The 15,621-nt window shown below is 31.7% G+C and overlaps 1 protein-coding gene across 1 annotated transcript in view; it reads left to right on the top strand.

Annotated features, from left to right (window-relative positions):
• Positions 1 to 11,813, top strand: part of LOC131032970 (BAG family molecular chaperone regulator 6-like) — a 196,120-nt gene extending 184,307 nt beyond the window's left edge. Inside the window, exon 3 of the mRNA XM_059212313.1 lies at positions 10,473 to 11,813. Coding sequence (XP_059068296.1) covers positions 10,473 to 11,813 — 1,341 coding nt within the window. The remainder of the gene's footprint in view (positions 1 to 10,472) is intronic.
• Positions 11,814 to 15,621: the final 3,808 nt, after the last annotated feature.

Here is a 15,621-nt window from a genome sequence, read left to right as displayed (position 1 = left end):
GGGGTGTGTCTAAAAGATGTCTGCGATAAGGAGGGTTTCAATTGTGGGGGTTTTGCAGTGTAAAACAGTGACTAGGATTGGATCATGCTCCGTTAACATCTATCAAGATCTATCAGGAACTATTCCTATGACTGTGGCTTAGAACTAAAAGACACTTTGTAAATTTAAACTATGAATATCAACTATCCTACAAAAAAATTATATCTAATAACAAGGGTTCAAACAAAACAGATTTTAAGATCTTAATCATGGAATTATCTAAAAATAACTTTTAACTTCCTATGAAATCAAATCTATAACTAAGTGCTGAAAAATAAACTTATTTTATGCTTGTTGAAAGTGAAATCTAAATTACGTTTGTAGGAAATAAATCTAATTAAACAAACAGGAAAACAACTATATTTCATGAGTTAACCCAACAATGCTTTTGTTCTTTCCTTAGTGCCAAATTCATCATATTACTAAAATGAGAAACTAAATTCATTTACTGAAAAGAAACTAAATGATAGTAGAAAACTAAGCCTTCTTAACATGCACTTATCGAAACAATATCTGAGTGAGAATTAAACAACTGCATCTTTTAAATTTCAACACTTAATATAATCAAAATGCATTACCAAGGAATCTAAACAATGTGAAATCAATTTCAATGCACAAAACTAAACATGTAAAAGAAACAACACAAGGATCACCTCCCTTTGGTTAAGTGGGCCCTACTCTTCGTCTGAAGGGATCTAAAGTACAAGAATTCTTAGATCAACTTTTGATTTATGTTAAAATGCACTTCCAATAGGAAGTAAAAATAGACTTGTTGTTTACAAAATATGGAGCTCTATTGTTGGCTAACTTACTAAATAATTTTCCTATTACATTCTATAGAACTCAACGAGATATTTATACATATCCTTTATTCAAATTCAAATTATTGTTACTCACTTAAAATAGAGTAATCAATACAAACTGAACTAGAGAAAACTTAATATCAGACTAACAAACTTTGGAAGGAAGTTAAAGTTCTAGAGACAACCAATGAAATAGACAGAGGGAAGATCAAGAGGATCTTCTATCTAGAACACTTCAGGAGACATCATCATGTAGGTGGCAAATGAACTAGAGTTTACTGTTTAGTCGGCTTGTTCTCTTAAAATATATTCAAAAATACATTTATGAAGATCAAACAAAACAAAGCAACATATTTCTGGTTATCACAACATTTATACTTGCAAATCAATAAAAAGTAAAACATTTAACCAAAAGATATTATTCCTAGTATTACTTCTAATAAGCAGAATATAATAGAAAAAATGAGTAAACATGCAAGTTATAAGAATGTCGCCCGACATATTAGTTCATAGATTACTAGAAATTCAAGCCATAAAGTATGATTAAAAGTGTAAAGATGAGCCTCTCATCATTCTCCCCCTCCTATTTCCAACCATGTCCTCATGGTTGATCTACTAGGTTTCTATTCTGCCTCTCAATCCATAAAGTCAAATCTAACTTATTAAAATTATATTCATGATACCTCATAGGGGGTACATAGCCTATCCATCACTCAACTTCATCGTTCCATTCCCTCAGAGATGCTCACGCAAAGTTGTTTGGTGCATCAAGTTGTGGTACCAACATAAGGAACAATGGTGGTCTGAATCTCATTTTGGCCCACTCCATCTCTTGTTCTTCCATTATCCTTATAACCGACCTTACTCTATTAAGACTCCAGGTAATGTTAGTGAGAGAAATAGGTTCTTTTCTTAGTAGAATTGGAATAGTATTATACCTGGCTCTTGCTTGCAGTTCTCTATATGGGAGTTGGTTTTGAACATCTATGAATGCACTTATGTTGGCCTCTAAATTTCTAGCATATGTGGGTTGCCCCTGTTGTAGTTGTTCTATTAAAACAAACTTTGACCTGAAAGTTGAGGAATTCAGCGTTTTATCCCTAATTGGAAGGCCTAGTCTGTTTTGTGCATTTGTGTACCAATCCAATCTGTTTTCTCAATTTACTTGATTATGCAACAAAGACACAAATGCCCTGACTTTCACATCTCCAACATAAATATTCAAAAAGGGTTGATAATAGTGGCCCATTAAAAATCTGTGCAAAAAAAATTCACACATTTTATTTTGGTACATGGGATGACTTTTGTAAAAATCTTCAAGAAAGTCATAATCATCATCATGGTTTGTCTTCCTGTCCAAAACCAACTGATTTATTTTCCATTGAAGGAATTTTTCATGAAGAAATAGAGAGTATAGCCTAGGAGGTTTCCTCATTGATAATAGAGTTGATGAAAGTTTTGCTATCTACTATATTCATTGAATTGCTTTATTCTTCTATTCCTTCTCTTCTTCCAGTTATTTTGTCAATGTAGAATTTCTTGCTTCAACTTATCAATAATCAAGGAAAGTTACCATGGAATATAAAATGAAGTTAATGTTCCCTGAGTAGGTGTTGGCGGTTTTTTATTCCTTATTTGATGTTCTTTTATTGCCAATTCTTCCTTTAATTTCCTGATTTCCTCATTGTTTTGCAATAGTTGAGCAGTTGTTTGATTCAAGGCTTCCTCAATTTGTTCCATAACCTTTTTCCAATTTTTCTCTTTTTCTTGGGCAACTTTTTGTGTTGTCTTAGTGTTCAAAGTAGCTTTTTTTATTTCTTCATCTTTTTGTCTCAAAATTTCCTCCATAAAACCTATTTTCTTTTGTGCTTCAGAAAGCTTTGTTTCTAGTCAAGACATCATCGTGGCCTTTATCAATTGAGAATCTTCCTCCTCTCTTCCTTTATCTACAATTTGTGGAATTTCTCCTTCCACCAGAATTTATTATCCTTCCCTTCTAACAAACTGTGAAGGAGACGAGGGTAATTGAGGTTCAAAATCATGAGGAGGGGACTATATTTGAGAAGCTTCAAACCCTTTAGAAGCTTCTAATATTTTTGTATCTACTCTAGAGGGTGTAGAAGAATGAGGAAATTGTTATGCTCCATCATCATCAGAAGGGTCCTCATCAAGAGAAATTATTATAGGAAAAAATTTCTAAGGAATTTTGTCAACTTCTTGTTCTTTCAATGGCAAATTGCCAATGCTTGGTTGACCAAGCTCAATGGAAATAGAGGGGTTTATAATAGGAACATTAGTTTGGGCTAGAGGGTTTGATAGAGAAGGGTCATTATCAACAGAATGTGTAGCAATAGGACTCTGATCTGAGGTATGTTGAGTACGTTCCGCAGGGTTTGCTAAAGAGGGGTCATCAGGAGCCCTACGGGTATCAAAAGGAGGACTATGTTCGTCACTATTTTCTAGTTGAGAAGCCTTCTAGGCAGAGATACAAGTAACTCTAGTTATTTTAGGCTCCTCACTTTGCAATCTTCTATTTTTGTGTGATGGGCCCTCTTCCGTAATTTCAATTTTTTCGAGTGCCCTTTTTGCCCCTTTCTTGGAGGGTTCCCCTTTTTCTATCTTTAAACCTTTCAACATTGACCCTTTCTTGGCTTTATTAACAGGTGAGGACAGTAACTCTAACCATTTTTATTTTCTGACTTCTTTCTTTAGAAAATGATGTTTAACAATAATATGGATTAAACAAAGGTATTTTATATGACCATCTTTCCCCTTTACCCTAGCAACCATAGAAGAAATTTATGAAAATAGAAAAGACAAAAGATTTACCCAAGCTTCAGGTTTGGTATTTTCATACCTTAGGCGAATCAATAGTCGCATTCCTGGGCCCAACACTATTCTATATTGTCCTTCACAAGTGAAAAATTTTATGAGCCAAAGGACTACGATTTTCCATGGTTCGTCCAAGTTGCTTCTGTTTATACCTTTTGTACTGCCCTTGTGCACCTGTCAAATAGGTTGTCTCTCATTCCCTTCATGGAATGTATTAATGATCCCCTCATCAATGTCATTTTTTTATTAGCTACCTTCCGCAGGAATCCCTTAAATTTCACTTAAACTTTGCTGAGTGACTTCAACTATTTCTTCTCCTACTCTGGTAACATTGACATGGAAATTTTTCACAAACTCTTCCACAATTCTAGGCTCATATCCCTCATACATTTTTATGAATCTTAGCCACCCCACTTCTTGCAATAGCCTTTCTGTTTCTAGGTCCAAGCTAAAATTTTTAGGTTCATCAATTCTCTTTTCCCCATTTTTAGAAAATTCTACTATTCTCAACTCTGTTACTGAACTTAGCTTTCAAAATGAGAAATCAAATGAAATAATTTACGTGTTCTGAATATAAATTATTCCAAAATGATCATTAATTGCATACACACATGTTTCATTAATTTTATACAAAATTGGACGATCCGACTACCACCATCATGTACTTTGCTTTCAAATTTGTTGAGTTGGCGTTGGGTCAAGTATGTGTGATGATGACTATAATCATTACTTTTTAGATTTTGAAATGATGTCTCAAATAATTCCATCTTTTAAACCTTCACTTTTAATAATACTGTTATTAATAAGCTGGTGGAAACTTTATACAAGAAAAATTTATCATCCCTACATTATATCTACAAAATCAGAAAATAATACACAAATAATACTTATGATAAATGTCTACCTTTTAACTATTCAATGTATATTGGTCAGGAGTCATCATGCAAAACTAATTGTCTTGCTACTTAAAAGACGCAGCATATTGACCAAGAGCTATTAGGAGTGCAAATATCAACATGTCAAGATGACAAGTTAATCAGGAATTACTCAAATCTTTTTTTGCATGTACCAATAAAACATTAAACAAAAGAATCATTTTCAAAATTATAAGCGATTATTAGGAGCAAGAGTGGTATAGTTTCAACAAAGACTTATTCTTGATCTTTGAAAACCATCAGTATCTATTAAGAGCTATCAAGTGTAAATTAGAGTTGATCAGGAAAAAGTCGTCATTTCTAGTTTTCAATTCACCCCTAAGGTAGATGGCCATTTCTGGTTTTCAATCTTCCCTTTTCTTCGGAGATAAACCGCCTTTTTAGGTTTTCAATTTATCTCCTTTATTTAGCCTTTTGTTGGAATTATGGATAATTGGATCTCATCATAGAAGTGATGTCTTCCATGATGAAGTGTTCAATCTTTGACTACAACTCTTCATAGAATTCATCTTTTGATGCTAGTTTGTGATATAGATTGAGACAGTGACCATTAACCAACATCATCCTCTTTTCCCCATCAATAGGTACTAATTGTACTGCACCATTATCATAAACTTGACTAATCTCATAAGGTCCCAACCATCTTGTATGAAATTTCCCTTTAAATTCAAGTGTGGTGGGGTTTGAACTAGCAAAGCTTCATTCAACATATTGTAGGTTTGTTTGATGATTTATTTGCATTATATATTATTTATATTTTACACTCATATATGCATGTTAAAATGTCTCTCAATAAAAACTAGAAGCATTTAATTTGAATCATTTGTGACAATTAAACTTATGAAAAATAAAAGATCATTTTTATGCCGAAGGTGTTCCCTTATTTGAAGTGAAAGACCTTCGGTTTCAAATCAACGGTTGATAAACTCTTCAAGGTACTGCAAGACCATTTCATCAATCATCGCCATTCATATTTCAACTTGTCCAAATGTTTCTCACTGGATCGCACTTATTGAATGCACCACTGTCTTCTATGTCATCTCTAGGTGAGCGACTCATACATATTGTTAACTCATCTTTCAGATCAATTCTCACATTCAATGCAATTTTCTGCTTGTAGCTATCAACTGCCCACTTAACTTTCAAAGCTATTGGATCTGTCGATCGGACCAATAGAAAATTCATTTGTAATAGTATCAATGAATTTTTAAGGCATAATGGACACATGGCCATGAGGAGTGTCCCTCGTAAGCAGCAATAGCAATATTTTCCACTATAACATTCAACTCATGAAGACAAGCATGTGAATTCGATAGGTAAGTGTAGACATAAAAAAATGACCACTTTCCTAAATGAATATTTAATATTCATTTTAACCCCATTCCTCTATTTTAATTAAATTCTATTTAATTTTTCTTCACATTCATCTATTTAATTAAATGAATTACTCAACTTATTTAATTAAGTTCACCTAAGTCTTTTCTAGCCTTTAATTAAATAAATCACTTTATTTAATTAATTCCCCTTTCCCCCTTTTAATTAAATTTACATTTAATTAAATTGATCCTTGCAAGTAAATAAATCTAATTTATTTATTTATATCCCCAACTTGTATTTATGCAAGTTGCTTCCTTTTTGTTGAAATAAAGTAATTTTATTTCAATTAAAATTCTCCTCCATCCACTTGCATTTTCCTACATCTCCCACTTGCCTCCTAAAGCATTCTTTTAGAACCCATCTAATCCTAATCAATTAGCCTAACCCCTTCAATCATTCCCTTTCCCTAAATTTGAGGATGTCACTTCTCAAATTTGGAGGAAAGTCTTCCAAAAGCATTAAAGCCTTTATGTCTTCAACAAGCTAACTTGTTGAGTTCTCCCAAATTTGGAAGGACTCTCACAAATTTGTCCCCGAAGTATTCCAAACCATTAATGATTAACTAACCCTTTTGGAATGGTTAGAGAATTTTTGCCTAACTCATCCTTCATCTAACCCAAGGGTCTTAATCAAGCACTCATGGCTTTACCCTTGGTTATCCCTTTAACCTTTGCACAAGGGTTTACCCCTTGGATAAAAGCTTTATCCAATGGATAACTATAATCTAACCTTAACCTTACCTCCTAAGATAACCTTCATGTCTTCTCAAGCATTTAATGCTTCTTACATCTCCTCTCAAGCAACCTCTTGTTGACAATTGTCACCATTTCATTGGTGAGAATGGTGAATATGGATTGATTAACTTTCAATCTTGGCCCTTGTTAAGATTGCTCAATCTTGACCATCCATTGCCTTATTTTTCCTATAAATAGAGCTCTCATTCTCTCATTTTGATCATCCAAGTTTTATGCATCTAACTTATAGTCATTTTTACTAAGCATTTAACCTCTCTTTGTTTAAAATACACTAAGCATTTAGAAGCATTTCAATATCATAGTATATCCATGTTAGACTAGCATATTTTGTTAGGACAGGATTACTAATCTTTATCATAGCATCATATTCATACTAGTTTAAATCATTCTAGTTTCAAATTTCATACATGTTGTAGGAATGCATTCATGTTATTCATAAATCATCACTCATTCTTGGAGTTGTCATTCCTAAGCCACCTTGCTCGATGCTCTGAGAACAAGAGTGAGACCCTAGGAATCATGTGAGATAGAGAACAATGGGACACACCTTGGTAAGTTGAGATATTCAATATAGCTCCATAACTTGTACCAAGAGTCTCATTGGTGTGTGGATCTTTTTGAAACCATTTTTTCTATTTCTGCTAACCACATTTCCCGCACATAGTAAGAATCGAGCATCATAGCACTAGCATTGTTCGATTTTGCAATAAAATCCATTGGAATGGTCCTCTAAGATCATAAGCCCCCCATGTTTTCCACTCTATTTGAGCCAAGACAAGTTTGATCATGCTCAAGATACCCTGAAAAGGCAATTTCAATATACCACATAATAATAATAATACAAAAAAGATGCCTAGCATCTCATGTTCCAACACAACAAGATTCACAAAATTTTATCTTCTGATTAACGTGAAATTGTAGGGATGCTTGAGTCAATGATAGTCTTTGCAAAGATCATAGAGTAAGATTGTGATTATCAAACATGTATGTTTCATGCCCATAACACTGTAATGCTCAGTTCATCTTCCTATAAACTATTTTGTTCATTTCTAATGTAATTGCTATGCATACTGTTTCCAGCTTTGCAATCTTGCTTCCAAGTTACTACCGTTGTTTCACTTTGTCATCACACAGGTATTTTTTATTACTATTAACTAATGGGCTCTATGCTCATTTATGACAAAATACTGTCAAATTTCTTTCATATTTACTGTATTGCTTACTCTATTGCTCCAGTATTTGTTTTTGAAGTTAAAAAATGTAGAAATAAATGGAATGGACCCTAGCATAGTCAATTAGCAGACAACTACAACTTAGCTTGGCTTTGGTTGAAATAACCTAAAGCCTTATATGAGTATAATGTGAACTTCCAATTCCTACAATCTTGAAAATGAATTAGGTAGAAAAAGACAGAGACCAACAAAAACATAATTGTCTGCTATACACAACAACTTGGAAAAAAAAAACCAAAACAATGGGTCCATTCTTATTTTGTGACATCCATTTTTTTTTCGGTTGTGCTCATTTTAAGTCTCCACTGCCAGTAGAAGATTGTGAATTCCCAGCCTCCACATCCTTAATGAATATGTTGGTTTCCAAATATCCTACAAACATCACAGTTTTAAGGAAATGATCACCAAAATCTCGAATTAGAGCAACTGGTAAACATTTCAAAATTACCTTAGCAATTCAATGGAATGAAAGTCAATTAGGGTTCTCACTTGTACACTAAAGAATCTTGTACATTCAGAGTAATTCAGAAAAAACTTATAATATCTAATTGGAAGACGTTCATATTGTTTGAATTTCACCCCATCTATTTGTATTGTTCCAAACTTTGATTGAAATATATTCTGTAATGAGACATCTCCAACCAAACCAACTCTGACAACACTATAAACTTTTACCTGTACTATTTTATGGTCTTAAGAAACTTGGCTAGCATGCTCCTCCAAACGTGGATTGCATGCCAGTGTTTGATAAATTCTAAAGAAGTTGCCACGTTTAAAGTTTTTTCTAAATTTTTGTGAGTTTTCCTTGTTTTTCTCCACCTAAATTTATTATATTTTAATTGCTTTTTTTTCCCTTTGAAGGACTTAAAATTATAAAAACTTTGTAAAGTATTTCTGATAAATTTATTTTTTGAATTATAATAATATTTATTATATGTAATAATTTTATTTATTTTTCTTCACTTTTAAAAATACTTTTTAATCTGCTATCATTTAATTGTTAAAATAAATTATTCAACTTTTTACATAGGCAATACCAAAATTTAAAAACCTAATATCATATTTTAAATAAATAATAATTAAAAAACTAATATCATAGCTTTTAAAAAAATCTAAGGTAACCAAAATCAAATGATATCAAATTTAATATTAAAAATTACATATTAATAATAAATTATACTCATGCAACGTGATTTTAATTTTTTTTTTTAACTAGAGTGAAAAATGAAAGGCGCAATTAAAATGAATTTACTTTATATAAGATATAATATATAATAACAATTAAAATATATATTATCCCTCTATCTCTAAACATGTCTTTCCCTCTACATACATCCCTCTTCATGGGCGTCTTTGCCCCTCTATCTCACTCTATTTCTATCTCGTTATCTCTTCATCTCTCTCTCTATCCCTATATCTCTCCCTTTTTCTACCCCTCTCTCTACATCACTTCCTATCTTTATTTTTATCTTTTGATCTCTCCCTCTATATATATTTATTTTTCCATTTCTATCTATCCCTTCGTCCTCTCTCTCTTATCTCTGCAAACATAACATGAGTTTGTTGGTGATGGACCTTTATTATCTCTTCTTACCATACATCTCTCCCTCTCCCTACCCTAAATATATCTCTACAATTGTCCCTTATTTTCTATATAAATCCATATCTTTCCCTTTATCTCGATCTTATTATCTCTCGATCTGTCTACCCTTACATATTATCTTTATCTTATCTTTCTATATCTCCCTCTCTATATATTTATCTCTTTCATCTCTATCAATCCCCCTCTCCTCTCTATCCCCTTGTCTCCACATCCATATTCTCCATCTCCATCTTCAGCTTCATCTCTATCCCTATCTTCCTCTCTATCTCCTTAACCCCCTCTCTCTCTCCCATTGAACCTGTGTATTGCACAAATTGATGCAATAAACAAACCAATTTTCTCTCTAATCGACCTTACATACCTCTTCGACATACCTATTGCACACCAAGGTGCAATTGCTAGTATTATTATGTTTTAATTTTATATTATATTTATTATAAGATTAGTAAATTAATATTCTTAATAAAATATATTTTAGAAAATTTACATTGTTTCAAATATATATACTAAAATAAGATTATAATAATAGATTCAAAATACTATTATTAATTATAAGAAATCTTATAAAAAATTAAATAAAAATAAAAAAATATAATAATAAGAATATGTTAAAACATAATAATATAATTATATCTTAATTTTATAATATAATAATGATTTAATATTAATATAATAAAAATAACCTCAAAAATATATTATTAGAAGGTTCTCATAATAATATAATCAAAAAATAACATAAAAAATATATGAGAAGGTTCGCCATTATTCTCGAACAGGCGTGTCTGAAACCCTCCAGGCCTTTCATCGTGCTCCCATAAAACATGGACCGTTATCTCATTAACATAAGCATTCCTGGATTCTGAAGGAGTATTTTGATTTAGATTTTTGTGTTACAGGCTATTCATTTGAAGTTTTTTTTGTCTCTGTTGGGAGTTCTGAGTAATTTTGCTGCCATGGATAATCCTTTGTTTGGTGGGTCTTGGGGTCGATTCCCTGAAAGGCGATCTTATCAAAGGCCGCATTATTATCATCCAAACCCTTACGCTGCAAATTCGTTCGCCACTCCAGTAAAATCGGAGACCACGTCCAAGGTAAAGGCCAAGAAGGTCGTCTCAATTCCAATCAATTTCGTCGATTCTGAGACACCCAAATCCAAAAAGGCGCCCGCCATGGACGAAAATACAGCGGCTGTAAAAATTCAATCGGCTTTCCTAGGGTTTTGTGTGAGGAAGTCAAGGCCTCTGAACAAATTGAGGGTTATAATGAAAACCAAGGCAGAGGCTGCAGAAATTCGGAGGCGTGTGAATGACGAACATGTTGTGGAGTTGATTAGAAGAGATGAGAAGGAGCGGATGAAAATGACGGAGTGGATCATGTCTGTACTGCTTAGGCTAGACGAAATTCAGGGAGTGATTCCTTTTGTGCGGGAATCAAGAAAGGCTGTGATTCGTGAGCTGGTTAACTTGGAAGAGACTGTAGATGACATAATTGCAGCCAAACCCAGGCAAGATGCTGCTACAGAAATTTCAGTAACTCCTGAAGCGACAGTGGAGGATTGCACCATTGTTGAAGAAAATGGATCTGCAAGGTGCTTGGAGGAGAATCCCAATGAGGAATTCAAGAGGAAGGAGTTGCCAGGGGGAGCAATTGAGGTCTCTGTGAGTAGTGAAAAAGTATTAGCAGAGGAGTCTTTGCCTTCTCCAATCCAAGATTTGCAAATTGAGGGTTCCCCTGAAGAAGACAATAATAACATTGGAGTAGAAGATTTTAAACAGAGCTCTTCTGAAGCTGGAAAAATTGTGTCTGGCACAATGGTTGATGTTGTTGATAAAGATGCAGAGAATTTGAAAAGAAACAAAGTTGAAAGCCTATTCTTGGAGGCCGATCCATCACCTGCAATCCCTTGCACAGAGGAAGGTGTTCAATTAGGAAATTCAAGGGATGATGAAGATGCAGGGGATAAGATGAGAGAGCAAGTAAAGCCCATTGAAGATATTGGCTTGGCAAGAGAAGAGAATGAGAAATTAATGAGGAGTGTATCTGATCTGTTCAAGAAAAGTGAGAAACAGAGTGAGATTATTCATGATCTGAGTGTGCGAGTTTCACAGTTGGAAGAGCAAGTATCTCAGTGCAACAAAAAGAAAAAGGTTAGGGATGGAAAGAAGAAAAGAGATGCACATACAAACAACAGGAGGAGAAAATCTGAGAGATACTGCTTTATGGAGGATTGGTTTTGACTTCTCTCCATTCAAGTTTTGGTAAATACTTTATCCCTACGATTTTGCGAAAATCCGGAACCCAAAGAAGAAAGGTGCAATAAAATACAACATAGGTACCCAGGAGCCCACCACCAGCCTACCTACAATGAGTGCTATTGAGCATTGACTTCAAAATTTAAAAAACTATACTAAATTTTTATTTTTTTTTGAAAAATTTCAAAAATATATTAAATCCATTTATTTTTTAAATCTAAAAATATATAGAGTTTTCTTTCGGGAAAAAAATCTATCACTGAATAGAACACAAAATTACATTTATCTCAAAAAATATATCTATTTTCTATTTAATATAACAACATTTTAGAGCATGAAATGGAATATTAATATTAATTTATTTATAGAAAACCAACTAACAAACTACATAACATAATATTAATATGAATTCTTCATCATTGTTGTTAGAGATGAGTACCTAATCTTTTATGCTTAATTTTAATATATTATATTTTTTAATTATGAATTCAATTCTAAAAAATATTCTAAAATAATTATATTTTAATTTTTTATATTAAATAATAAATCTAAATTATTTATATAGGATAATTTGTTTCTTTACAATATTATTATGTATATTTAATTTGTTTTTAATATTAATTTTTTTAAAAATATTAAAAACTAAAAAAACATATTTTAATTTTGATTAATTAGAAAAAAAAAATAAAAATTTAAATGATAAAAAATTAAAAATATATATTTTAACATGATTAATTAGAAAAAGAATGTATAATAATATATTTTAATGTATTTTTTTTAAAAAAAATTTAAATATCTTTTAATGTATTTTTTTTAAGGAAAAGACAAAATTATTAAAATAGAAAGAATTAAAAAAAAATTCTACTTTTTTAAATGATTAATTTTTCATTTAATGAAAATCATATTTTAAATATATTTATGTTTTTTAATGAAATTAGAATATTTTTTTTTTATTAGAAATCTATCTTTTATTTGTCTTTTTTCTATAAGAATATATTTTAATTTAATCTTCTTTTATTAAGATATTTTAGTTTATTTTTTATTAAATTATTCTAATCATCATCTTCTCTTATGATGTTACAAATAATAATTTTAAAAATAATAGAATTAATTTAGTTTATATATTTGTCTTATTAAATTTTAATTTATTGTAGAATAATTATTTTGGAATTTTTATCTCTATCACTAGATATTTCACCATCTATATATCTTGTTATCTCTTTATATAATTCTATAGACATCTTTTATCTTTGTATCTTTATATACTCTTACTATACAGCTCTCTATCTATTTTATCCTCTTCCTCTCTCACTCTATCTTCCTTTCTACCTCTATCTTTCTCTCCCCCCTCTATCTATATACATGTCTCCCTCTATATATCCATCTCTCTCTCTCCATCTTTTTCTCTCCCTATCCCTCCTTTTAAACCTCTATATTCATATTTATATCTATCTTTTCATATTTCTTCTTTTCATCTATCCATGTATCTCTATTTGTTTATCTCTCTATACTACAACCCCCCTCTCTCTCTCTCTACTTATTTTTTTTTAGCTTTAACATCTATCTAATCACATCTCTTCTCTCTCTTTTTCCCTCCATATCTCTTTCCTTTTCACCCCTCTACCTAACATGAGCTTACCTGTTGGTTATGGAACTTGATCATCTTCTTAATTGAAACCTTGTAAGAAAGATGCAAAAGTGGATTTGAAACTATCACTTCAACATTGAGACCTATTGCACACTAAGATACAATTGCTAGTTTTAAATTCAACTTAAAATTTTGAAATATATTTTTTAATTTTTAAATATAATAATTATACTCAAATATAAATATTTTAAAAACATATAAAATCAATTTTATACTGAAAAAAAATACCTCAAATAGCCAAATTAAAAACGGCCTATTAGCTACCATTGATAACACCACTAAACTTGCACAATATTAATTAATGAAAAATAATTTTAAATATCTAAATAATAAAATCTCAGTTGCTTTTCTACACACAATTGTAGGAGTTTGTTTTTGTTTTTTTTATAAATATTCTCCAGTTCATTCAAAATTTATTTGAAGACAACTTCACTTAATTAATTTTTTATTTTTATCAGTCTAAATTTATAGAGTACTTTCAGTTTAGTTATGCTTTTTTACTATTTTTTCTAAAATAATTAAATAATGCAAAATATTATTTTATATAATAAAATAACATCATGAAATAATATACATCCAAATTAAGAATTGGACGGCGGTGAAAACACAAGCAGAGGTTGAGTGTAATTCAGATTTGCAATGGAGAGTTTTTCAATTGAACAACATGAACAAGGGTATGACATCATATCAACTGGGTCTAATCAAGTAGAGGCTCATAGTAATGAAATTGAGGGTAATACAGAGGTAACATCTGAAAGTAGAAATATTCAGAGAAAAGAGGCTTCTTCACAATTGGAGGGTATTGTTTCTCTAAAGAATGGCCACTGGGGAGCACAAATATGGTTGGGCACTTTTAACACTAGGGAAGAAGCTGCCAAGGCTTATGATACAGCTTACATGACATTAAAAGGACGAGATGATCAGATAAATTTCCCAGTTTCAGAAGCCGAGAAATTGCATAGTGCAGATGATGCTATAAAGTTATTTGGGATTGAAATTGGAAAAAGAAAAGCTGTGGAAGATGAAATTCAAAATAAGTTTGTAAAGCTTTTTGGGGTTAAAATCGGCACTAATCCAAAAGCCAAAAGAAGAATGGAGATTCAGATTGATTCAAAAGAAAATAGAACAGCAAGATGGAGAAGTCGAAATTGGGTCCAAAGCAAAAGAGCTGTCTGAGATTGAAATTGGTCCAGAAGCCACATCTAGTTCACCGAGCTCAGTAAATGTGGCAAAAGTGAATATTTGGAAGCCCAAAGAAATAGTGAAATCTCAGAAAAAAATCAGAGTGGGTACCAGCATCATCGGATATATTTAGAATTGAAACAAGTATGTCTATTGGTTATGACCATTGTAACTTTTTCTTTATTAGAATAGAGGTTTTGTAGCACTAATATTTGTAAGATGATAAAGTTCAGAATGAAGTCACTTGCATGATGAACAGAATGCATGCATATTCAGGACTTCTTGACCAGGTCGTGCAAGAGATAGCCAGATCAATAGCCTCAATTGGGTGTGCTATAATTTATAGTGTTCAATGAAAGTTTAGTGTTAAAAGTTAAAAAAGCGTCACTGAGTCAATCTAGCTCTTATCTAAGCATCTTGCTGTGGAATCGTGGATTGAATGATTGGCATATTGCTTCCTATTTCACGCAGTCATGTGTTGAATTCCAATGTTATTTTTGTTCACATGAAGTTTTAATCAGAGCAACATACATGGTAAACAAAAATTGGTTATTTTGGTACTTTTATTGATCTATCAACATAAGGCACTGTAGCAGAGCAACATATCAGGGAAGACACGTATTGTCTGTAATAGGAATAAACAGACATGAGATGTGTTATCCTTTGTGGCATGCAAATATTTTATCTCTTACTTACCTATGTTTAATCTCAACTGTTTCTTGAATAGATAGGGATTTTGTGAATTGCAATCTTAGTGGTCAACCAAAGGTGGCTTTTAATTAATGGCCTTAACTCTGATTGTTATTTGCATAGTCCTCGTCTAAAATCAATGTACAATATCATCAGAATATAGACATTTTTCTCTTGCGTGTAGTTTGGTTGAGTCATTAAAATGTTCAAGATTTAAACTTTCTTTTCAGTAATAGTTTACTTGTCTGTAAGATTTATGTGTTTTTGATATAA

This window comes from Cryptomeria japonica, chromosome 10, assembly GCF_030272615.1.
Source record: "Cryptomeria japonica chromosome 10, Sugi_1.0, whole genome shotgun sequence".
Lineage (NCBI taxonomy): Eukaryota > Viridiplantae > Streptophyta > Pinopsida > Cupressales > Cupressaceae > Cryptomeria > Cryptomeria japonica.
This window is presented reverse-complemented; position numbering and strand designations above follow the sequence as displayed.